General features: G+C 43.1%; 1 protein-coding gene and 1 long non-coding RNA gene across 4 annotated transcripts in view; one reads left to right on the forward strand and one right to left on the reverse strand.

Moving 5' to 3' along the window:
- The window catches only part of LOC109250411 (beta-galactosidase-1-like protein 2), a 51,220-nt gene that overhangs the window by 14,020 nt on the left and 12,880 nt on the right, over nucleotides 1-24,320 (reverse strand). For 2 of the 3 annotated variants that reach the window (XM_019421468.2, XM_019421470.2), the window contains 7 exons: nucleotides 17,321-17,368; nucleotides 16,710-16,907; nucleotides 14,967-15,035; nucleotides 14,285-14,380; nucleotides 12,396-12,504; nucleotides 7,608-7,700; nucleotides 4,699-4,780 (listed from right to left, as the gene is read on the reverse strand). In XM_019421468.2, the coding sequence (XP_019277013.2) occupies nucleotides 4,699-4,780; nucleotides 7,608-7,700; nucleotides 12,396-12,504; nucleotides 14,285-14,380; nucleotides 14,967-15,035; nucleotides 16,710-16,907; nucleotides 17,321-17,368 (695 nt within the window). The remainder of the gene's footprint in view (nucleotides 1-4,698; nucleotides 4,781-7,607; nucleotides 7,701-12,395; nucleotides 12,505-14,284; nucleotides 14,381-14,966; nucleotides 15,036-16,709; nucleotides 16,908-17,320; nucleotides 17,369-24,320) is intronic. The other variant, XM_019421469.2, reaches the window with a different exon arrangement.
- On the forward strand, nucleotides 1,933-19,064 carry LOC109250415 (uncharacterized). Its single transcript, XR_002073025.2, has 3 exons — nucleotides 1,933-2,512; nucleotides 12,352-12,461; nucleotides 17,597-19,064. It is a non-coding gene; the product is annotated as an uncharacterized LOC109250415 (long non-coding RNA).

A 24,320-nucleotide genomic window follows, 5' to 3' on the forward strand; every position in this document is an offset into this window, starting at 1 on the left:
GAAACACTTAAAAGCACTAAAGAGATTATCTCCAAACACTGACATTTAAAGGCTTCCATCCTTTAAATAGCACACCCCAACCCAACCCCTGCCCCAGCCTCTCCTGGCACTCATTGCCATGTGGCTGTTCAGTGCCTCCTCCTTCAACTGCTCAGACAAGAGCCAAACAATTGAGAAAAATCCCCTCGTGGAAGATTGAGCAGAACTGTTAAGTATTAAAAAAAAAAAAAAAAAGTAGCACATCCTCAAAGCAAGGTAAGAAAGATACTGTCCATTTAAAAAGTATGTCCTTGGGGGCATCTGGGTGGCTCGGTTGAGCAACCCACTTTGGCTCAAGTCATGATCTCACAGTTTGTGAGTTCGAGCCCCGCGTCGGGCTCTGTGCTGACAGCTCAGAGCCTGGAGCCTACTTCAGATTCTGTGTCTCCGCCTCTCTCTACCCCTCCCCTGCTCATGCTTGTGTCTCTCTGTCTCTCGATAATAAATAAATGTTAAAAAAAAAAAAAAAAGTATGCCCTGAGAAAAGAAATATATTCAAGAAAATAAAATCCAGGAAATAAGAGAAAGATTACAGGACAGAAATTGAGGAAGTCATCCAGAACATGGAACTAAAGGGCAGAGATCAATCAAAAAGACAAGCAACTTAGATCATCGATATAAAAGCCCAATCTACAAATAACAGGAGTGACCAAAAGATCAGAAAAAAGAGGGAAAACATATCAAAAAAAAAAAAAAAGAAAGAAAGAAAGCACTGACTAGATGTCCCACTGACAACAACCACAACTGTTTCAATTCAAATGACTCACAAAAGTGCCACAAAAGGAAAAGAATCTCACACCAAAGAACATCATTGTGAAATACCAGAATACCAAGGATAAAGGAAAATCCTGTAGTTTTGTAGAAATGGGAAGGAAAAAATACACACAGAGAATATATAAAAGGATCAGGAAACAGAATGTGCTTGTACCTCAGCAGTGACAGCGGGCGCTAGAATATCAGGGAACAGTGCCTTCACAGTTCCAGAGAGAACCAGAGGTCGGCCTCAGGTAGAGCTCCATCAGGTCAGGGGCAGTGGGGTCTCAGACCCATCGGACTTGACACAGAATCTGATATATACAGATGTTTGAAACACAGTGTGACAGAAATTTGGAAGATCTTTGGTAAAGGTTTGTTTAAAAGAGAAAGGGGGGGGGGGACACCTAAAACTAATGTAATATTGTGTGTCAACTATGTGTGCATCAACTTAAATTTAAAAAAAAACAAAAAACAATAAATAAAAGTGAAAGGGGGGAGATTTAAAAAATTGAAAGGAAAAGAGAATAAACAGGATAATTACACCGAAAGTGAAAACCAAGCAACCGAAAGTCAGCCAGTTCACAAATACTGCCCAGAATATGGCTCGCACCCTAGCGGGTGGGAAGGGCATTTCCACGTGGTAATGCAGGCACCAAGAAACCAACCAGAATTATGACGTAGCCACACCGCCAGGAACGCTGCGGGCCCAGGTCTCGTATGGGGAGTGGAGGAGGAAGCCGCACTTCTGTGGCTTTATTTTTACACCTTGTGAATGTCTTACTTTAATTACATTTTTAACTAACTGAAAAAAGTCTTTCTGGGCAGCAAGCACGGCTCTGGAGGTCAGGGAGTTAGAAGGCACCAGGAGGGGCTTGGCGGGGGCGGAGCCGGGGTTGGGGCAGGAAAGGCACGCCGAGGGCGGGGCCGAGGCACAGAGCGGCACGGCGGGGGCGGGGCCAAGGGGGTGGGGCCGGGAGGGGCACGGCGGGGGCGGAGCCGGGGTGAGGCAGAGAAAGGCACCGCGGGGGCGGCACCCGAGTTGGCAGGGAGAGGCAAGGAGGGGCCGAAGCGGGGCGTGGGGAGGAGCATGGAGGGGGCATAGCCTGGAGAAGGGGCCTGGCGGGCGGGCGAGGGGAGGAGCGCGCCGTAGAGAGGGTATGGTGTCCAGCAACCTGCCTCGGAGACTCCCTAATGCACCAGAGGCCTTGCTCAGCACACTGCCGACACGCTAAAAATATACACCAGCCTTCAAAGGGCCTTGCCTTCCCAGCACTGGCCACAGCTCCTCCTAGGCCCCACCGAATGGCACGGGCCAGCGGAGGCCTTGGAAGTAGTCACAGGAGACAGTGCCACCGCGTGGAAATGGCGGGAATCGCTGCTGGTCCTTGAGGAACTCAATAGTCTAGGGAAAGGGCCTTCTGTTCATTCATCCAGCAGTCACGCCCTGGGGGCCCCCTGCTGGCCGGCGCTGGCCTAGGGCTGCGAAGATGAAAGGCCCTATCTGTTCAGTCTAGTGGAGGGGAGGGCGACGAAGAAGGAACTGGAAAGGGACATGCACTGCAACAGGAGCAAGCCGATTGTGGGAGCCCGCAGGAAGCACCAGGCAGCTCATAAGAGGCCCTTCAACCACCATCATCTATGCAGAGCATGAACCGAACCGTGTCCAGGCACAGGAGTACAGCCTAACAAGACTGAACTTAGCACTGCAGTGAGACACGTAAATAAAACAAACTACCCAGAATGTTAGAAGGCCAAATACAGCAGGCCCAAAGAGCCGGGGGAGCTCCAGGAGGAGCTTGGGTGTTTGGAGGAAACCTCACTTGGAGGTGATCTCCGAGAAAAACGGGAGGAAATGGAATAGCTATGCAGGTATCTGCATGAAGGCTGGAGGTGTCCAGTATGTTCCAAGAACAGGTAGGAGGCCAGGAGGGTGGAGCAGGAGACACCTGGCCAGGTCACAGAGGTCACAGGTCAAAGGATGCCCCTGAAGGTTTTTCTCATAGCTTGTGCTTCACTGTCAGCAAGGCAGAATGTACCTGAAGTTCAGGTGAGGCATGAGGTGATCCAAATGACATTTTCAAATACTATGTTCAGAAAAAGTTGTGCAGGAGTCAACAATAAAAAGGAACATCAGTTCAGTGCTGTGGCAATAATGCATATGAGAACAATGGTAACAGTTCAGATGCTAAAACTTGAATCTGGATAAATTTGAAGATAAAGATAAAAAGAATTTGCTGATGGCTGTATGTCAGGCACACAGAAGAAGAGGTCTGAGAGTGCCTACAAAGTTTAGGGCCAGGGCAACTAGGGGAAATGGAGATGCAATTTACTGAGAATAAGAAGACTAAAAAGTGGGGCCGACTCTGGGAGGGAAACAGACAAGTTCAGTTCTCTGCTGGTTCCACTGAGACCTGCAGCCTTCCTGGGCGCTGTGCCCAGTATGCAGATGCACACGTGAGGCAGGAGTTCAGGGAAGGTTGCTGACAGAGACGAGCATCTCACAGTTATCAACACACAGATCAGATTTAAAGTCACCTGGATGACACCACCAGGACACTGAGTGTATGGAGAAGAGAATTCATTCCAAAGGGTGAGAAGCAAAGAATTTAAACATCAGAATTTGGAGACAGACATGTGACCAGCAGGAGATACCAAGAAGGAGCAGCCTGTGAGTTCAGAGAAAAAAGTAGGAAATTGGGTCTCAGACACCAAGGGTGGAAAACATTTCAAGGGGAAGAGATTGATGGCTGCTGATAAGTAAAATCAGAGAAGTCAGAGGCAATGAGGATGAACGCTTAAATTTATAACATGAGGTCACTGGCGATCTCAAAAAGAGCAGCGGCAGTGGAATGGTGAGGGTAGTAATGTGGTTCCCATGGTTTAAGAGAGAGGAGGGGAAAGGGCCTGGGGGGCCAGTGAGCATGGACATGGGGAGAGCTCTTGAAAGGGGAGCAGAGAAACAGAACAGGCTTTGGATGGGAAAATGAGTCAAGAGATTTCTTTTAGAAGAGAGAAATAGGGGTGCCTAGGTGACTCTGTTGGTTAAGCATCTGACTCTTGCTTTTGGCTCAGGTCATGATCTGGGGTTCATGAGTTTGAGCCCCGCATCAGGCTCCCTGCTGAGAGCATGGAGCCTGCTTGGGATTCTCCCTCTCCTTTCTGCCCGTCCCATGGGCAAAGGTGCTCTCTCTCTCTCTCTCTTTCTCGCTCTCTCTCTCTTCAAAATAAATACATAAATTTTAAAAAATAAAGAAGAGAGAAAGAACATGCTGATATGCAGATGGGAATAATCAAACAGAAAGAGAAAATCTGATGACTGAGGGCAGAAGCAGAGAGCTGCTGGAGCAATGCCCTTGAGTAGCTGAGGGAGAAAGGGCTTGGTGCACAAGGGTGGAGCTGGGCCAGCACATCTACAGTAACAGGAAGAGAGGTTAGAGTCAGGGAGATGGATGCTGCTGGATGGAGAGCCACCATGGTCATCTACACTTGCTGCTCAGCCAGTTGCTGTCACAGCAGGGGCTACATACCCCCTGGGCAGTGGTCAGCCATCTCCACGATTTTGGCAGGGTTTGAGTAAGCCATCCTGGCAGGACACCCTCTCTGCAGACATGCAGAGACTTTCCAGTATGACCAACTCACCATTTCCAGCTTGTAGTCTGCAGAACACTGTTAGTGTCCTGAGTAAGTGCTCAGCAGAAGTGGGAGACCAGAGAGATCCATGTGACATGGATCCTCCAACCCTCTGAGGCCCAGAGCTTCGGGCCCAGTGCCATGCAAACAGGAGAAGCACAGATAGCAGAGAAACTCCACTTGTGGCTCAGGCCATTTGGGGAGGGGGGCGTGCACAGTGAGGCCAGGGTGCTGATCCCCCACCCTATCCCTGCACAGCCTCCAGGTAGGCACCTCCATCCATGACTCCCTTTTGCAGGCCGTCCTTGTTGTCTGAAGTCAAGAGCAATTCCACAATACCCCGGTCTTCCAAGGCCTATGGGGGGGAAGAAGACAAGTCAATATTCACTCCTCAGAGCTCCTGCCATGTCACACAGCTGGGAAGGTGGCAGCCAGAAAAGAAAGAGGGAAAGATTCAAAATAAAGCATTTACCTCTCCACAGAAAATGGACAGAAACCCTCCTGTCTGTGCCCACCATGTTCAACAAACCTCCTATCAGCTGAAGTCCAGCTGAGGCAGGGGCAGGGCTGTCAGACTCTGACATCTCTTGGCTACCCCAGATCTGGCAAGGTGTCAGGTCTGGCTGGTGTCCTGTTCCCATCTAGGAACAGAGAGCAGCTCGGCAGGGCCAGATGCTATGCTGTCACCTAGCAGCTGACTACAGGGCTCTACAAGTGGGTCAGGCCTTCCTGATACCAGAAGCAAGCAGCCCATCACTTCCTCACACTGGGCCAGGGTGGGCTCTGTTCAACCGCCATGCCCCAGCCACATGCCTATGACATGCTGCACATGCCCAGTAGAACAGGAGGCACTCCTTGCAGTTTGTAAATCAAATGAAGAACTGGAAGGAACACACACTGTGTTGAGATGCAATAACCATTTTACCACTCCAAATAACTGCTAACACTTACATTCACGCCAGGCCTTCTGCTAACTACTTTACATAGACTAGCCTATTCAATCCTCACATTTAATAACTGCACAGATGAAGACTCTCAGAGAGGTTGGATAAAGTGTTAAGGGATACAGAGCAAGTGAGCCAGTATGGACTTGAATCTAGAGTCTGCCCACCTTGAAAGGCTCTGCTTTGGGCCTATGGGCTCTTTTGGATTAGAAACCCCAGCAAGGGGGACTTTCCTATAATTTAACATGCAGATATTTTTATCAGATTGCTTATTTCAACCAAATTCTTTTGGGAAGCAGGTGAGGCAGAGAGATAATCCATGGGGTGCATAATGTTCATATCTAAACCTGATGCAAGTAAGGAAAGAGCAGAGTGGGCCCTAATTCTCAGGGACAACAGAAGCCACAGAAGTTCAATCCATTAGGTAAGATAAGATGTTTATTAAAAGCCCTGGACCTACCACCTCACAACTGTCTAGCCAGTCATTTGCTGATATGTAACAGGCTTTGCCTTTGTTCGTACCTTATACATATAGCATCATGTGGGTTGAGAGGGTGTAACCATCTTTTACAGCTGTACTAGTTGCACTTGACTTTTCATGGCCATTAATCTATTGACTGCACACTGTAAGGGGTAATTACTATTACTGTTTCCTGATGACCAGTGATCTGCCAAGCAGAGTTCGGGGTCTTGTGTCTATAATCTCACTTCATTCCCAGAACAGCCTTAGAGAAAGCATTCTTGTCTCCATTGAACACATGATGAGGCTAAGGCTCAGAAAGGTGAGGTGACTTACCCAAGGTCATCCTATGCTGATGGTGTCCACATGTCCATTACACCCAGAAGAAGCTGCATGGCAGCTCAGGAGGGGAGCTGGGAGCTCTTGCTTGAGAGCAAGAGATCAGGATGACAGGGGTGTGTGCTGCAGCTTCTTTTTGTCCATCTGTCTCACATATGGTACCTTCCCCAGACACCAGGGAGGTGTTGACTGAGCAGGAGAAGCCCCTTAACAACTGCATTCTCCTCTCCACACCATTAGCAGAGCTCTTCTCTGCAGCTCAGGACTCAGTAAACACCTGCTGGAAAAGCTCCAGCATTCAAGAGATAGTCCAAGGGAAAGAGTTATAATGCAAGAAGCTCTCCTGTCCTGCACCCTTGTTGGGATCTTTCTAGCTAATTCAAAGGCAAAGAGGAAGCTGGAGGTGTGGTCTAATCAAGTCTGCAGTTGGGTTTGACTATCAGGGTGGAACTCTCCCCTTCCTGATTTTGGGAATGCCTCTTTCTGGAGACAGCCTTGCTCCCTACATGGGGCTTTCTGCAAGAGACAAAAAGGGAGCAAGAGTAGATGAAATCCTATAAGCAGGAGTGCTTGAGCTCATTCTGCCTACATGCAGGGACTGAAGTAATTTCCAGACAGAAAATGAATCTGCCTATGACAGTAGAAGAGATGCTGACGTCATGGGCCAAAGCTAAAGCAGCTTTAATTAGGTGGATTCCCTGAGGCCACTTAACATTTCCTCAATGTTTCCTCTAAAACCACTGCCAATGATCTATCAAAGTCTTATTTATTGACTACTTACTGAGAACAGTCCTAGAACAGTCCTGAGCCAAGTGATCTCACACACATGCACAATTCAGAAAGGCAAATTCTCTCATTATCCCCACTTAAAAGAAGAGAAAATGGAGGTTTAGAAAAATAAAGGCCTTTTCTCAAGGTCTCAGCTACTAAGTAACAGAAACCAGATAGGCCTGTTCTTTAAAGTATCATCTAGCCCAGCCCTTCTCTGATCTCCCATACATTAAATCAATGGTTCTCAAACTCACACACACGTTGGAATCAGATGTCTAAGGACCACCCCAGAGATTCTTATTTAATTGATATGCTATATGGTTTGGGCATAGGGATTTTTAAATTGAATGTACAGACGAAGCTGGGAACCCTTGCTTTAGATGCTGGAATGAGGGCAGCCTTTACAGGGAGACTTCACTAATCCTCACACTCAATTAAGTCCATCCCTTTATTCTCAGCCACTGCAACCCCATGTGTGTACTGCAACCCCCAATTAGACTCAATAAAAAGTAAATAAGTGATGACCTCACTGAAATAAAAGTATGGTGAAAGGATTCACTAATAAATGTGGTATTAATATGAGAAAAGTACTAGACCAACATGTCACATCACAGCCCATACTACATTCCAGAGGAAGGAATATGAAGAAATAAAGAGCTGATATTTACCTTCTTGATGTAAGGCATATAGGCGGGGTCTCTGTTATAGGAACCATATTCATTCTCCACCTGCACAGCAATGATGGGGCCTCCATGCTTGTACTGGAGAAAGAGATAAACAATCAGAAGCTGAATTTGTAGTGGAAGCTGTACTATCTAATTTCATCATACTTCTCACCCATTAGCAGCAAAATATTCCATTTGGAAGCGAAAGTCTCAAAAGATTTGATTATATAATTGAGAGTGATGTCAGTAAGACACAGAGAAAGTAGGGAGTTCCAGGCCCTGGTTCCCTATGGAAACATCAAACAATTACAGACTAAATAAAATAACTTTATTTTATTAACTGGTCTGGAAACTAGTTAAATGTTTAAGCAAATGAATAAAAACACGTTTGATAGGAAATATTTTGGTGTTTTTGCTCATCCTTGCCCAACCTCCTCCCTGGCACAGTGTGGCATAATCCCAAAAGATCAATCTAATTCCCAGTTCCTTCCCTCAGGACAAAAGGAGCAAAATGGAACTTGTTTGTAGCCCACTTGTCTGTGGGCTGCCCAGTAGACTAGTTTCTGTCTCATCTGATTTGGAGCTCAGACAGCAAATGTTGGCATAGTTTGGACCTCAGGCTAAAAGCAACACAAGGCAGTGGAGGTCACAGCATGTGAAAATTTCAGAGGTTCTACAGACTCATGTATGCCTGTGCAAGGGATTATAGGCAGAGGAATATGATAGAACATCTAAGGCCACAAAGGAAGGTGGGGTGAGACTCTTTGGAAAATTAAGACATGTAAAAGCAGCCAGGGAAAATTGGAGGCAGGGGAGTTGGTGAAAGGCACACACACACAGGCCAGACTAGACACATACCCAGGAAACATCTGAGAAGATCTGGAGCCATAACCCCATGCTTATCTTAATGTGTAGGAGCCCACCAAATAGTGAAGATGTTCCCCACAAGTCTGCAAAGACTATGAGAGGTGACTGTTGTTTCAAATGTCCAATTTTCAACAACAACAAAAACACAAGGCAAAGAAACAGGATAATACAGCTCATTCAAAGGAATAAAGTAAATCTCTAAAGAAATGCACACACTTAATAGACAAAGATTTTAAAACAATCGCCATAAATATGCTCAATGAGCTAAAGAAAAACATGGACAAAGAAATCAGGAAAATGCTATATCAGCAAAGTGAGAATATCAATACAGATAGAGAAACTATAAAATATAATAAACAAGATTTCTGGAGCTGAAAAATATATCTGACTAGAAAAAATTCACCATAGAAGTTCAACAGCAGATTCAAACAGGAAGAAGAAAGAATGGGCTAACTTGAAAACAAGTCATTTGAAATTATTCAGTCTACAGAACAAAAAGAGAGAATGAAGAAAAGGGAACAAAACCTGAGGGACTTATGCAACATCAGAAAGCAGACAAAAATACTCATTGTGGAAATTCCAAAAAGAAGAAAGAAAAGGGGCAGAGAGATTATTTGAAAAATCAATGGCTGGAAACCTCTCAAATTTGAGAGGACATGGGTATACAAATCCAAGAAGCTTCGGTGAACTCCAAGTAGCATTAACCAAAAGACGACACTAAGGCACATTACAATCAAACCGTCAAAGCCAAAGACAAAAAGAGATTCTTGAAAGGAGCAAGAGAAAAGCAACTTGACACATACAAAGGATCCCCAATAAGACTATCAGTGGATATATCACCAGAAATCTGGCAGGGCAGTGACAGAAGGATGACATATTCAAAGTGCTGAAAGGGGGAAAAAAAACTATCAACTGAGAATTCTGTATCCAGCAAAACTGTCCTTAAACAATGAGGAAGAAGTTAAGACATACTCAGACAAATAAAAGTTGAGGGAATCTGATACCACTAGACTTGAGTTATGAGAAATGCTACACAGAGTCCCTCAAATTGAAATGAAAAGATGCCACACAGTGACTTGAAGTCCCTTGAAAATACAAGGTTCTCCTGTAAAGGTAAATATATTTTAAAAATGTAAAAACCAGTATTATTCTAATTTTAGTTTATAAATCTACTTCTTATTTTTTAACAGGATTTAAAAGACAAATGCATGAAAATAATTATTAATCTATATTAATGAGTACACAATATATAAATATGTGACTTGTGACATCAATAACATACAGCAAGGTTGAGCTGTAAAGGAGTAGTTGTGATTGTATGTGTGATTAAAGTTTAGTTGACATCAATATAAAATAGAACATCATATCTTTAGGACAGTATTTGTAATCTTCATGGTAACCACAATGAAAATATCTATAGAATATACACAAAAATGAATGAAAAAGGAATCAAAACTTGTCACTATGAAAAATCAAGTAAATACAAAGGAAGGTAGTAATAGAGGAAATAAGGGAGAAAAAAAGCTACAAAACATACAGAAAACAAATAACAAAATGGCCAAAATAAATGCTTCCCTAATAGTAACTTCCTTAAATGTAAATGTTTAAACTCCCCAATAAAAAGACATAGATTTGGACTTGAACAACACTATAGACCAAATGTACCATATCCACATATATAAACACTGTATCCAATGACACAATACACATTTTTCTCAAGTACACATGGAACATTCTTCTCCAGGAGAGATAATATTTTAGGCCACAACAGAAGCTTTAATACTTTTAAAAGATTGAAACCATTCAAAGCATATTTTCCAATCACAGTAGAATGAAACTAGAAACCAACAGCAGAAAGAACACTGAAAAATTCAAATTTCAAATTCCACGAATATGTGGAAATTAAACAACACACTCTTAAAAAACAACCAGTAACCCAAAGAAGAAATAATGGGAAAATCAGGATATATCTTGAGTCAAATGAAAATAAAAATTCAACATAAAGTTATGGGATGAAGCAAAAGCAGTGCTAAGAGGGAAATTTATATCTATAAACACATTAAAAAGGAAGAAAGGTGTTCAGTCAACACCTAACTTTTCACCTTAATGAACTAGGAAAGAGAAAAATAAGCTAAACTTAAAGGTTTAAGGAGGAAGGAAATAACAAAGGTTAGAACAGAGATAAAAAGAGATTTAAAAATAGAGAAAAATAAAAAAGCCCAAGAGTTCGTTCTTTGAAAAGATTAACAAAATTGACAAAGCTTTAGTGAGATTAACTAGCATAGCCACATTATTCACAATAGACAAAAGTAACCTAGGTGTCCACTGATGAATGAATGGATGAGCAAAATGTGGTCCAGAGATACAATAGATTATTATCAGGTCTTAAAAAGTAAGGAAATTCTGACACCCACTACAACACAAATGAACATTGAAGACATTATGACAAATGAAAGAAGCCAGACATAACAGGACAAGTATTACAAGATTCTACTTATATGAGGTACCTAGAGTGGTCAATTTCATAGAAACAGAAAGTAGAATGGTGGTTGGCAGGGGTTATGGAGAGGGGAGATAGGAAGTTAATATTTAATGGATGCAGAGTTTCAGTTTGGAAAGCTGAAAAAGTTCAGGAAATGGATGGTGGTAAAGTTTGCACAACAATGTTAATTACTTAATACCAGTGAACTTAAAACCACTTAAAAATGGTTAGAATGGTAATTTTTATGTTAGGTAAAATTTATATTATGGCAAAATTACCATAATAAAAATAAAATAATTATGAGTTACGAATTATGAGTTATGAATATTTCTGAGTTATACTCAGAAAATGCTTTTTTAAAGAAAGGTCTAGTACATCATTTCCATATTTAAGAATGCTTCTAAGCCATACTCCTGGCATGACCTTCCCTAAAACCACCTTCCCTAAAACCTCTACCTCCACCAATCTACTACAACCTGCTGAATCATCTCAGTAATTCCATCTTCCTTATAAAAATGTAGGCCAAAAACTTCCTGGCTTGTTGCTTCTTTCATTATTAGGGCTTCCAGATTTAAGAAATAAAAATACAAGATAGCCAGTTATACGTGAATTTATAATGAATAAGTTTTTATATAAATTATGAATATTTTTAATGTAAGTATGTCCCATGTAACATTTAGGATATATTTATACTAAAACATATTCCTTGTTTATCTGAAATTCAAATTTAACTTAGTACCCAGTGTTTTATTTGTCTGCCCTACAGATGATCAAGTAGTTCCTTTGATCTATGTGTGCTGTGAACATTACAAACCATTGACTAAAGAGCAATTTTTATTGATGTACTAATTTTTTATTAATGTGCTAATTTCTCAGCATGACTCTTATTTTTACATAAACTATTAATTATTCCCATTCCTGCTTTTTTATTGCTTCCAAATATTACATGCAGTAATAAGATAATTTCTTCCCAAAATTGATTTTTATCACTTATTGAATGAAATATGCACCATACAGCACCTTTTTGATAGTAGAAAGATGTACCTTGAAAAGTCATCAATTGTAATTTTATAACTACAAAAAGTCCCATGTATTACAGGTAAGGGCCTATCCATTTATGCTCTTTTTCACAAAGAACTGAGCCACTATTGGGATGCCAATCAGTGGGTTTTTCAGAGTAAGACATCACATCTGACATTGTGTGGAATAATGTAAGCCCTTGTGCCTATCTCTTCAGCACTGAACCACCTAAAACAATATTGAAATACATCTTTTAAAAGACAATTATTGCAAACCCCTCCAATTATAGATCTCAGGCAGTGGGGAAGAATGTGTTCTGTATTGAAAGGAACTGGGAGCCCTTTGTCTGAGAGCTAACCTAGGACTGTTTACTTCCAGTAGGAAAATAGCTGAACTTCCAAGAAGAGTCTCCTTGCTTTTACCTGGAGTGGCACCACCCTGGACATCAGGTGATCAAAATAAAGGTCCACTGCTTCGGTGAAGCCCTTGTAAGTTGTTCTCAGCCTCATGCCAGAGTCTTGGAGTAACCAGCTTGAATAAAAGGGGGGTGCGAATTAGTTGCACTGTTTGTGGGTTTCTCTTGGCAGGAGATGGTGGGGAGAAAAGCAGTGGCTTCAGAGTGCTGGGGGTAAGCAAGACAATTCCCACCCCACCACCTCCACTCAGCCAGGAAGGCAGGAGATTGTGCAAACAGATTCAGGGGCAAACACTGCCAGAACTCAAGACCTGCACTCTGCACTTGTTTCCCTACCAAAAGACACCAGCGCTGCTAGGGATTTTATTTCCAGCTTTATGGCTACGGTCTGGCTGCCAGTCAGAGTGAGAAAAGCTTCTCACTGAACTCAAGGCCCAGCATGGAAGCATTTACTCTAAAATCTCATTACAAAGGGGTAAAGCCAAAAGGGTTAAAGAATCACTGGGACCAGATGCAACTTTCTGGTGTCTCCCAGAAAACTAAGCCTGACATGAAGGTCATGAGAGGCTAATCCACTTCTCATTCCTGTCCATCCGTCCATCTGCTGCTCTCCATGCTGACCCTGTGACTCAATAGCATCAGCCTCCATAGCTCTTCAGAGCTTAGTTCAGAGGAGGAGCTGCAGAGCAAGATTAGTTCTTCCCATAGCCTGTCCCTTGTGATCACATTTCCCAGATGAACCCAGATCATTTGTTCCAGAGTTAGGAACTCTTCCTTCTCACTTGAAATTCTAAGTAAAACACTTATATTTTCTTAAAAAGGGTCTAATGCTTCACATCCTAAGTTGGAAGTCCTGAACAAGGTCAGAAAATTATCAATTTATGTTAGGTAAAAATGGAGGAGGAGAGAGCAGCTTCCTTTAGACTGACACCTCCACCCTCCATCTCACCTAAACCAGGTCTAGCTTCTCATCACCACTGGGTCTTTGCCTGTTTGGGCCTCCCTGGGGTGTGCCCACATGCCCATCCTCGATGCCAGGACCTGAGTGGACAATGCTGCCCAGGAGAAGGGCTGAGTGCTGGAGCTCCTGCTGTTCTAACACTTAAATCCTGTCCTCCTGGAAGCTCTGGCTGGGCCTGAAGACATCACTGACACACAGATTTCTAATCCCTAGGTGCAGGGGGAGGGCACTCTGGCTGTGTGCATGGCCTTGTCAAGGGCACTCTTGCCAAGCTGAACAGCACAGAGACAGAGAAGTGATCCTGGAGAGCAAAGGAGATGGAGACAGAGCCTGCCTGGGATCCCTAGGGAAGGGCTGGGTGGAACTGGAGAAAAGACAGAAAACAAAGCCTGGGCTAATAGCTGTGTTACAGGGAGAGGCCATTCCCAAAGGAGACCACAAGGCAAACAGGACCAGCCTTCTTCCCTCTTGAGGTGGCATGGTATAGGAGAGAGTTGATCTAACCACCTGGAACACTGTGAGGATAGGAGAGATTACCCCTATTAACAAGAAAGTCTTTTTGCTGAAAATTAATCACAATGATGAGGACAAGGAATGAATGTGGTACCAGGTGATTACTGCCCAGATTTCTACTCCAGCCACAGAGCACTCTACTGACCTCAGTGGAGACTACACATTCTAACATAACTCATTAAAGCCTTAAATTTTAATATAAAACATAAAACAAAAACAATAATTTGTTTCTCTAATACTTTATTAAGATAAAGTAACATCATTTAAAATGGCTCCCTTTAGGTCCCACTTATTCTTGAATGGTGTTTCAGTACACAATGAAAAATATACTTCAATAGCAAAATTAAACCTACCTTTGTGATTAGCATTTTGCACAAGCACACAGGACAGCTCAAGCCACAGCCCCTCACAGCCCCGCTTACCTGGGCAAGCCCCCGAGGTCGATCTCACTGCAGATGTAGGGGCCTGGACGCAGAATCACCCACAACCCGATCTCTGCAGCCAACAGCACAAAGGCCCTAGGGAGGTCAGTGTCAGCAGCTCTCAAGACATCAGGGGGGGAGGGTGGGGATGAGCCTGGCACACATCACAAGGTGGTGGATCTACCTGGCTCCTCCCTTCCCTGCTTTCAGACACCCTGCGAGCTGGGTTCTCCCCTGCCCCCAGCCCAGTACCTTCTGCATAGTTCTACTGGGGGCATGAGGACCAAGGACATCAGACAAGATACGGTGTGTGTGGGGGGGTGGGGGGTGGGGGGTGTTCCTAACAGTGAACCTGACCCCAACAGTCTTGCTACCCTACGTGGGTAAGCCCTGTCCCAGCCCAGGTGCTGGACCACACTACAGAACAGGGCAGACACTGAAGATTGATACCTCTGAGCTGCAATGAAAAGGTCTGAGCTCAGAGGAGGCAAACTCAGACCCTGAGAGTAACAGGTTCATGTCTGGAGAGCATTTGGGTCCTGAGAACAAGGCTCCAGACCCCAGGCTGTCTCTGGTTCTCAATGCAGAATGGAGATGGCCCTTTGATTCCTGACCAACCCAAGGGGCCACCTCTTTGCCTCCCAGCCTTAGGCCATGCCACAGAAGCAGTGACAGCACTTACTCCAGGTCCAGGTTCCCAGAGAAGTCAAATTTGCCTCTTTCTGGCTCGTGGAGATTCCATGGAACATAGCTATAATAGAAGATAATTACAGGAATGAGCTTTTCATTTATTCCACTTCATCTTCCAGATTACCTTCTTTATCCCTAAAACCCATTATGATGGTTGAAGATGTATTTCTTAGGCACATTGTTTTAATGGTATCAGGACTGGAACCAAGAACTAACTGAGGAGATCTAGGGACCTTAGAGTATCCAGGGCCAGTCCCTGGGTGGCTCACAACTCATCTCCTTAGGAGAAGGGAGAGAAGGCCAATAAGATTTGGGTGAAGCATAAGATGTGATCACAGGTCAGCTTGAGCATGCACTCCCCCACGTTCCTCCTTCCCTCCCCATGTCTCCTGTTCTCTCTTTATCAGCTGGTGGAGAAAAGGTAACTTTCTAAGAGAGTAAGTTAAAAGTAAGGTAAGAGGAAACCTCTGATCAGTCCTGTTTTTACTGAAGCAACCAGAATTTCAAATAACTCTTTCCTTATCTTCTAAAGAGAAGATAAGGAAATAAAGTAAGTTCTTCAAGGGGCCCAACTCAAGGGATGTATGATAGTAACACAGCTGCTCCTCTCCTGGACTCCCACCCACCCCTGACTTCCAGTGGAGCCCCTTCCAATTGAGACTCAGGAGCTCCACATTTAAGGAAATACACATTACTCAGATTTTATAATGCAAAATGCTTAGCCTACAATATTCTCACCAGCTTCAGGAGTCCTGTGATGTGTGAATGTACCCTCAGGATCAGAACTTACATACACAAATAAATGGATCCTTTTAAGTAATCCTTCTGGAAAATTATATACATGTGTTTCAACTGTGCTGTTATAGCCCAGAACATTCCTGTAATTCTTCTTAGAAATTATCTTCAGAGCTGCTTCAACAAACCACCCAAGAAAATCCACATCCTTGATCTGTAATCACATATTTTTTCCTGAAAATAGAATAGCCCAGCCTGATATAACCCACTTTATTTCATAGACTTGGATCCAACTATCTTTTGGCAGTTTTGAGAAATAAATCCACATAACGATAAGATTCTTCACAACTGAGCATATTTTTAACTGATTCACATATTCAGCATTTTACTGAGTGCCTATCATGTGCCTGTCACTGTGGTCAGTGCTAGACTGGAAGCCATAGTGCTCTGAAGATAATTCTAAACAGGAATGCTGAAAGGTGATGAGAACTTCCTTAGGAAGCTATTTTGAAAAAGATCACACTCATGTGCTAAATAAATTGGGGGGTGGAGTGCTTGTTTAAAATATACATATATACATATATATATATATATATATATATATATATATATATAATTTAATCACTTCCACCCCTACACTCCCCTCCTTCACTATATTCCTTCATGTATACACCATTGTTCTTTCTATGCCTCTAAACCTTACGTCCATCCTGTCTCCTCATCTGCACTAGTGGGGAGTGCTGTGCAGATGAGGAAAAGGAAGGTGTCATAGCTGGCAAACCTAAGCAGGAGTGTGGGTGACCTGATCCTCCTATATTTTTCCTCACAAAGCTTAGCACAAAGATTCTCTTCAGGGACTGCTCAGGTCCAGGATCTGGCAGCGCTCCCCCATCCTGACACGATGGAGTCCTACAGGCTAGGCTGCCTAGAAGAAGCCCAGGACACAGATGCCACAGATGCCAAAGCTCCGGGGGGGGGGGGGGGCGGTGGCAGCACTCACGTGGTGAGGGTATTCAAGCCACAGGCTTTCATCTTCAGCAAGCGGTCCCTCCAGTATTCCTTGGGCACCCGGAAATAGTGCACAGAGCCCCCAAAGATCCAGAAGGTGGAGTCCTCCAGCATGAAGTGTTGGCCGTTGGCCTGCAGCCCTGATTGCCGGTGTCTCAGCCATGCAGGGACCAGATTATACCAGTCCAACCTGCAAAGAGAAAAGGCAGCTGGCAAGGCTGGCTTATCTTCAGCAATGAGCAGCACAGAGTGTTAGGAGACAGGGTTCTTCTCCACAGGCCTGCTTCTGAGGCCTTCAGAAAAGGCTCCCCACCCTCTGACTTAGCCAAACCTTGAAAGGCATCTTTCTTCAGCACACTCATATGCACCCCACTGTAGGAGAAGAGCAAGCTGAGACTATAGTCAGGAACAAGACAAACACAATGGTCAACATGGAGACTGTACTATGGGGACAGAGGGCGAGGTGGGGGCACACGGCACGGAATGGATATTCTCAGGGGGTGCAGGGTGCCCAGGGCAGGTGTGGCACGCAGGTTCCTACAATGGCCAGCTCTTCTAGGCCATTTGACTAAACATCAAAGAAGCAGCTACTTCAAATAGTACCTCTGAGCCACATTGTGGTCACAGCTGCCCGGCTTGAGGTGCAAATACCTGGAAGGAGGTATCTGGGTTAGAAACAGCATTTATTCATTGACCAAATTTCCAAGTCTTAATTATTATCTAAAGATCAAGTTGAAGTGATGATCTAGCACAACAGAGAGCCCCACCTGGGAGGGCTGTTGGAAAGTGTTAGTCCCTGGAAAAGCAACTCTTGACCAAGCGGAGCCCACTCAAATTGATCCCCATGACTAGAATTCCCTCCCTCTCTTTTCTCCCCAGTCTCCAAAGGCCATGAGAGAAACCCAGCAAGAGACGCTGGAGGAGCCAAGACATTCAAGAGAGTTGGAGAGAAAGAACCTCAGCTAGGCCAACATGGCGGAGAAGTAGGGGGACCCATACTTCCTGCCACTCTCAAACAAAGAAGTGCAGAAGCCAAAGGACTTTGAACACCAGAGCCTGGGAGGAAAAGAGACTGAATCTACTAGGAAGAAAATGGGGAAGCTGGAAAGAAGATAGGTGGGTAACTGCAAACTGGGGGAGATAAAAAACAGCCACATGGGCACGGAGTGGAGGCCCTCCCTTCAACGGAGAGACAAAGGGAAAAGAAAGAGCGGCTAGGGAAGTGCAGGACCGTATCTGGACAGGAGAAAGACCGGGGACTGAGACTGAGAGGGATCCGATCTCTAACTGCAGGGCTTTCTTTGGACTGGAGCTGGCTCTCTGTTGGTGCACCTGGAGAGGAGGGGAGCCTGGGTGTGGTGGTAGGTCAGGGGCTCAGTCCTCAGTTGGAGGAAGTGGTTCCCTCCCTGGAGGGCTATGTGATATTACAGAATCTGCCTGTGTCCGCCACTCCTGGGCACAGTGGCTGGGCCAAGGGTGCAGTCTGCAGGAGGAAAAGGCTGCCATCTCTCTGGAGTGCTGTGGGAAAAGACAAAGCCTGCCTGTGTCTGCCACCCCGGGGGCTCGTGGCGAAGGTGGTGGCTCTTGGTCCCCAGTAGGAGAAGGCTGTCCTCCCTGAAGTGTAGGGGCACAGACAAAGCTAGCCAGGACCACATATCCACCACACTGAGAGGCGCTTCCCCAGTGCCAGAGTGCACAGAGTGGGACTTTGAATCCTAGTCAAGCACAGGGTCACGGGAGTTGGTGGAGCGAGAAGGACCTCCCCACCTGTGCCCTCGGCACAATAAGGACGACTCAAACAGAGTCCATCGGGTCCAGCTCCGTGGAGAAGAGACTGGGGGATCACCATTCCACACACCCCCACCACCAAGGTGGGGCCTCAGGGATCAGTACTGGGGCCTAGAGTGGAGGTGGGTCCAGATTATGCCAAACCATGCCCCTTTGTGCTGGGTAACTGCGTATCCACCACAGCAGCACAGACCCTGCAGACAGCTACTCCCGACAAGGGACACAGCATTGCCTGGATTAACTCTAGGTCAATTCTGGATATATAGATATATTCTCCATTCCCCCCCCCCCATTTCTCCTCCTTATCTCTTCCATGCCCTAGGCTGGTTACTCTGGTTATTGTCTGTCTAAACAGACATATTTAATCCATTGTCTTGATACATGTTCTACACCTCCTTATTTACACTCCTTTCTCTCTCTCTGGAATAATCAAGCAATATAGTTTCTCTGTCTGGGTAACTTTATCTGTTTCCTTTTCCCTGCCTCCTTCTTTATTTTCCTTTCTCTCCATCTGGATTAAGGCTTTTACCTCTCTGTCTAATCAATGTTTGTCTTTTCTCCCCCCACCCCCGCCCCCACGCTCCCCACCACCACTCCTCCTGTCATTTCTCTCCTTGTATGTTCTCTTCCATTAGCACTGCCTCCACCCTCTTCTTTACTTTAGTCAGTGTTTTGGGTTTTTTTGTTTTTAGTCTTTGGGTTTTTGTTTTTGTTTGTTTGTGTTGTTTGTGTGTTTGTGTGTTCTTGTCTCCTGTTTGTCTATTTGTTTTCCTTTACAGGGCTACTCCAAGGAACAAATCAAAGCACACCTGGAGGAGGGTCCAAAATATCACTAAGAGTAGGGTAATAAAAAAACCAAACACAACAGAGAGCAAGTAACCATCTCTGAAAAAACACCTCCTGAAGGGCCAGGCCCTGGACACTGTATAACCCTCCTTTCATATAGCGGTGCTTGCAGGTGCAGAGCACACAACAAGCATTTAAAATGCATAAGGGACAAAAAACTAGCCAAAATGACAAAACAGAATAATTCTCCTCAAACGAAATTCCAAGAAGTAACAACAGCTAACAAATTGATCAAAACCAATTTAAGCAGTATAACTGAACAAGAATTTAGAATAATAGTCATAAAATTAATTCCTGGTCTTGAAAAAAACAGAGGACAGCAGAGAATCTATTGTTACAGAGATCAAGGGACTAAAAAACAGTGATGATGAATTAAAAAATGCTATAAATGAGGAGCAAAATAAAATGGAGCCAGCCACAGTGAGGATTGAAGAGGCAGAGGGGAGAATAGGTGAATTAGAAGATGAAATTTTGGAAAAACAGCAACCTGAGAAAAAGAGAGACAAAAAAATCCAGGAGTATGAGGGGAGAATTAGAGAACTAAGTGATGCAATCAAATGGAACAATATCCATATCATAGGAATTCCAGAACAAGAAGAAGAGAGAAAAATGGGCTGAAGGTGTACTTGAACAAATCATACCTGAGAACTTCCCCAATCTGGGGAAGGAAACAGGCATTGAAATCCAAGAGGCACAGAGAACTCCCTTTAGACGTAACTTGAATCGATCTTCTGCATGATATATCATAGTGAAACAGGCAAAATACAAGGATAAAGAGAGAATTCTGAAAGCAGGTATGGATAAATGGGCCATAACATACAAAGGTAGACACATAACGGTAGTAGCAGACCAATTTACTGAAACTTGGCAGGCCAGAAAGGAATGGCAGGAAAACTTCAATGTGATGAACGGAAAAAATATGCAGCCAATAATCCTTTACCCAGAAAGTCTGTGATTCAGAATACAAGGAGAGATAAAGGTTTTTGCAAACAAACAAAAACTGAAGGAATTCATCACCACTAAACCAGCCCTACAAGAGATCCTAAGGGGGACTCTGAGTGAAATGTTGCAAGGACCACAAAGTACCAGAGACACCACTACAAGCATGACCTACAGACATCACAATGACTCTAAACCTGTATCTTTCAGTAATAAAACTGAATATAAATGGACTAAATGCTCCAACCAAAAGACATAGGGTATGAGAAAGGATAAAAAAACAAAAACAAAAACAAAAAAAAAAAAAAAAACAAGACCCCTCTATTTGCTGTCTACAGGAGACTCATTTTAGACCTGAGGACACCTTCAGATTGAAAGTGAGGGGACAGAGACCCATCTATCATGCTACTGGAAGTCAAAATAAAGCTGGAGTAAACATACTTGTATCAGACAAATTAGACTTTAAATTAAAGGCTGTAACAACATTTGAAGAAGGGCATTATATAATAATTACAGGGTCTATCCATCAGGAAGAGCTAACTATTATAAATGTCTATGCACAGAATACGGGAGCCCCCAAATATATAAAACAATTAATCACAAACATAAGCAACCTTATTGATAAGAATGTGGTAATTGCAGGGGACTTTAACACTCCACTTACAGAAATGGATAGATCATCTAGACACACAGTCAATAAAGAAACAAGGTCCCTGAATGATACATTGGATCAGATGGACTTGACAGATATATTTAGAACTCTGCATCCCAAAGCAATAGAATATGCTTTCTTCTCGAGTGCACATGGAACATATCAAAGATAGATCACATACTGGGTCACAAAACAGCCCTTAATAAGTATAAACGAATCGAGACCATACCATGCACACTTTGAGACCACAATCCTATGAAACTTGAAATCAACCACAGGAAAAAGTCTGGAAAACCTCCAAATGCATGGAGGTTAAAAAACATCCTACTGAAGAATGAATGTGTCAACCAGGTAATTAGAGAAATTAGAAAATATATGGAAACAAATGAAAATGAAAATGAAAATACAACAATCCAAATACTTTGGGATGCAGCGAAGGCAGTCCTGAGAGGAAAATACATTGTAATCCAGGCCTATCTCAAAAAATAAAAAAATCCCCAATACAAAATCTAACAGCACACCTAAAGTAACTAGAAACAGAACAGCAAATACACCCCAAACCCAGGAGAAGAAGAGAAATAATAAATATCATAGCATAAATAAATAATATAGAACCTAAAAAAAACAGTAGGCAGATCAATGAAACCAAGAATTGGTTTTTTGAGAAAATAAACAAAATTGATACACCTCTAGCTAGGCTTCTCAAAAAGAAAAGGGAGATGACCCAAATAGATAAAATCATGAATGAAAATGGAATTATTACAACCAATCCCTCAGAAATACAAGCAATTATCAGGGAATACTAAGAAAAATTATATGCCAACAAAATGGACAACATGGAAGAAATGGAAAAATTCCTAAGCACCCACACACTTCCAAAACTCAAACAGGAAGAAATGGAAAACTTGAACAGACCCATAACCAGCGAAGAAATTGAATCAGTTATCCAAAATCTCCCAACAAATAAGAGTCCAGGACCAGATGGCATCGTGGGGAATTCTACCAGACATTTAAAGCAGAGATAATAACTATCCTTCTCAAGCTGTTCCAAAAAATAGAAAGGGAAGGAAAACTTCCAGACTCATTCTCTGAAGCCAGCATTACTCTGATTCCCAAACCAGACAAAAAAAGACAACTACATGCCAATATACCTGATGAATATGGATGCAAAATTTCTCAATAAGATACTAGCAAATCAAATTCAATGGCATATAAAAAGAATGATTCAGCATGATCAAGTGGGATTCATTCCTGGGATGCAGGGCTGGTTCAATATTTGCAAATCAATCAATGTGATATATCACATTAATAAAAGAAGAGATAAGAACCATATCATCCTGTCAATCTATGGAGAAAAAGCATTTGACAAAATTCATCATCCTTTCTTAATAAAGACCCTCGAGAGAGTCGGGATGGAAGGAACATACTTAAACATCATAAAAGCCATTTATGAAAAGCCCACAGCTAGTATCATCCTCAACGGGGATACACTGAGAGCTTTCCCCCTGAGATCAAGAACACGACAGGGATGTCCACTCTCACCGCTGTTATTTAACATAGTGTTGGAAGTTCTAGCATTAGCAATCAGACAACAAAAGGAAATCAAAGCCATCAAAATTGGCAAAGATGAAGTCAAGCTTTCACTTTTTTCAGATGACATGATACCCTACATGGAAAACCTGACAGACTCCACCAAAAGTCTGCTAGAACTGATACATGACTTCAGCAAAGTTGCAGGATACAAAATCAATGTACAGAAATCAGTTGCATTCTTATACACCAATAATGAAGCAACAGAAAGACAAATAAAGAAACTGATCCCATTCACAACTGCACCAAGAGTCATAAAATACCTAGGAATAAACCTAACCAAAGATGTAAAGGATCTGCATGCTGAAAACTATAGAAAGCTTATGAAGGAAATTGAAGAAGATACAAAGAAATGGAAAAGCCTTCCATGCTCATGGACTGGAAGAATAAATATTGTTAAAATGTCAATACTACCCAAAGCTATCTACACATTCAATGCAATCCCAATCAAAATTGCACCAGCATTCTTTTTGAAGCTAGAAAAAGCAATCCTAAAATTGTATGGGACCACAAAAGACCCCGAATAGCCAAAGTAATATTGAAGAAGGAAACCAAAGCGGGAGGCATCCCAATCCCAGACTTTAGCCTCTACTACAAAGCTGTAATCATCAAGACAGCATGGTATTGGCACACAAACAGACACATAGACCAACAGAATTGAATAGAGACTCCACAATTGGACCCACAAATGTATGGACAACTAATCTTTGACAAAGCAGGAAAGAATATCCAATGGAAAAAAGACAGTCTCTTTAACAAATGGTGCTGGGAGAACTGGACAGCAACATGCAGAAGAATGAAACTAGACCACTTTCTTACACATTCACAAATGCAAACTCAAAATGAATGAAGGACCTGAATGTGAAACAGGAAACAATCAAAAACATAGAAGAGAAAGCAGGAAAAAACCTCTCTGACCTCAGCTGCAGGAATTTCTTACTTGACACATCTCCAAAGGCAAGGGAATTAAAAGCAACAATGAACTTTTGGGACCTCATGAAGATAAAAAGCTTCTGCACTGCAAAGGAAACAATCAACAAAACTAAAAGGCAACCAACGGAATGGGAAAAGATATTTGCAAATGACATATCGGATAAAAGGCTAGTATCCAAAATCTATAAAGAACTCACCAAACTCCACACCCGAAAAACAAAGAATCCAGTGAAGAAATGGGCAGAAGACATGAATAGACACTTCTCTAAAGAAGACATCCAGATGGCCAACAGGCACATGAAGAGATGTTCAACGTCACTCCTCATCAGGGAAAGACAAATCAAAACCACACTGAGATACCACCTCATGCCAGTCAGAGTGGCTAAAATGAACAAATCAGGAGACTATAGATGCTGGAGAGGATGTGGAGAAATGGGAACCCTCTTGCACTGTTGGTGGGAATGCAAACTGGTGCAGCCGCTCTGGAAAACAGTGTGGAGGTTCCTCAAAAAATTAAAACTAGATCTACCCTATGACCCAGCAATAGCACTGCTAGGAATTTTCCCAAGAGATACAGGAGTGCTGATGCATAGGGGCATTTGCACCGAAATGTTTATAGCAGCACTTTCAACAATAGCCAAATTATGGAAAGAGCCTAAATGTCCATCAACTGACAAATGGATAAAGAAATTGTGATTTATATACACAATGGAATACTACTTGGCAATGAGAAAGAATGAAATCTGGCCATTTGTAGCAACATGGATGGAACTGGAGAGTATTATGCTAAGTGAAATAAGTCATACAGAGAAAGATACCATATGTTTTCACTCTTATGTGGATCCTGAGAAACTT

This window comes from Panthera pardus, unplaced genomic scaffold (genome assembly GCF_024362965.1).
Source record: "Panthera pardus isolate Hobbes unplaced genomic scaffold, ASM2436296v1 HiC_scaffold_12, whole genome shotgun sequence".
Lineage (NCBI taxonomy): Eukaryota > Metazoa > Chordata > Mammalia > Carnivora > Felidae > Panthera > Panthera pardus.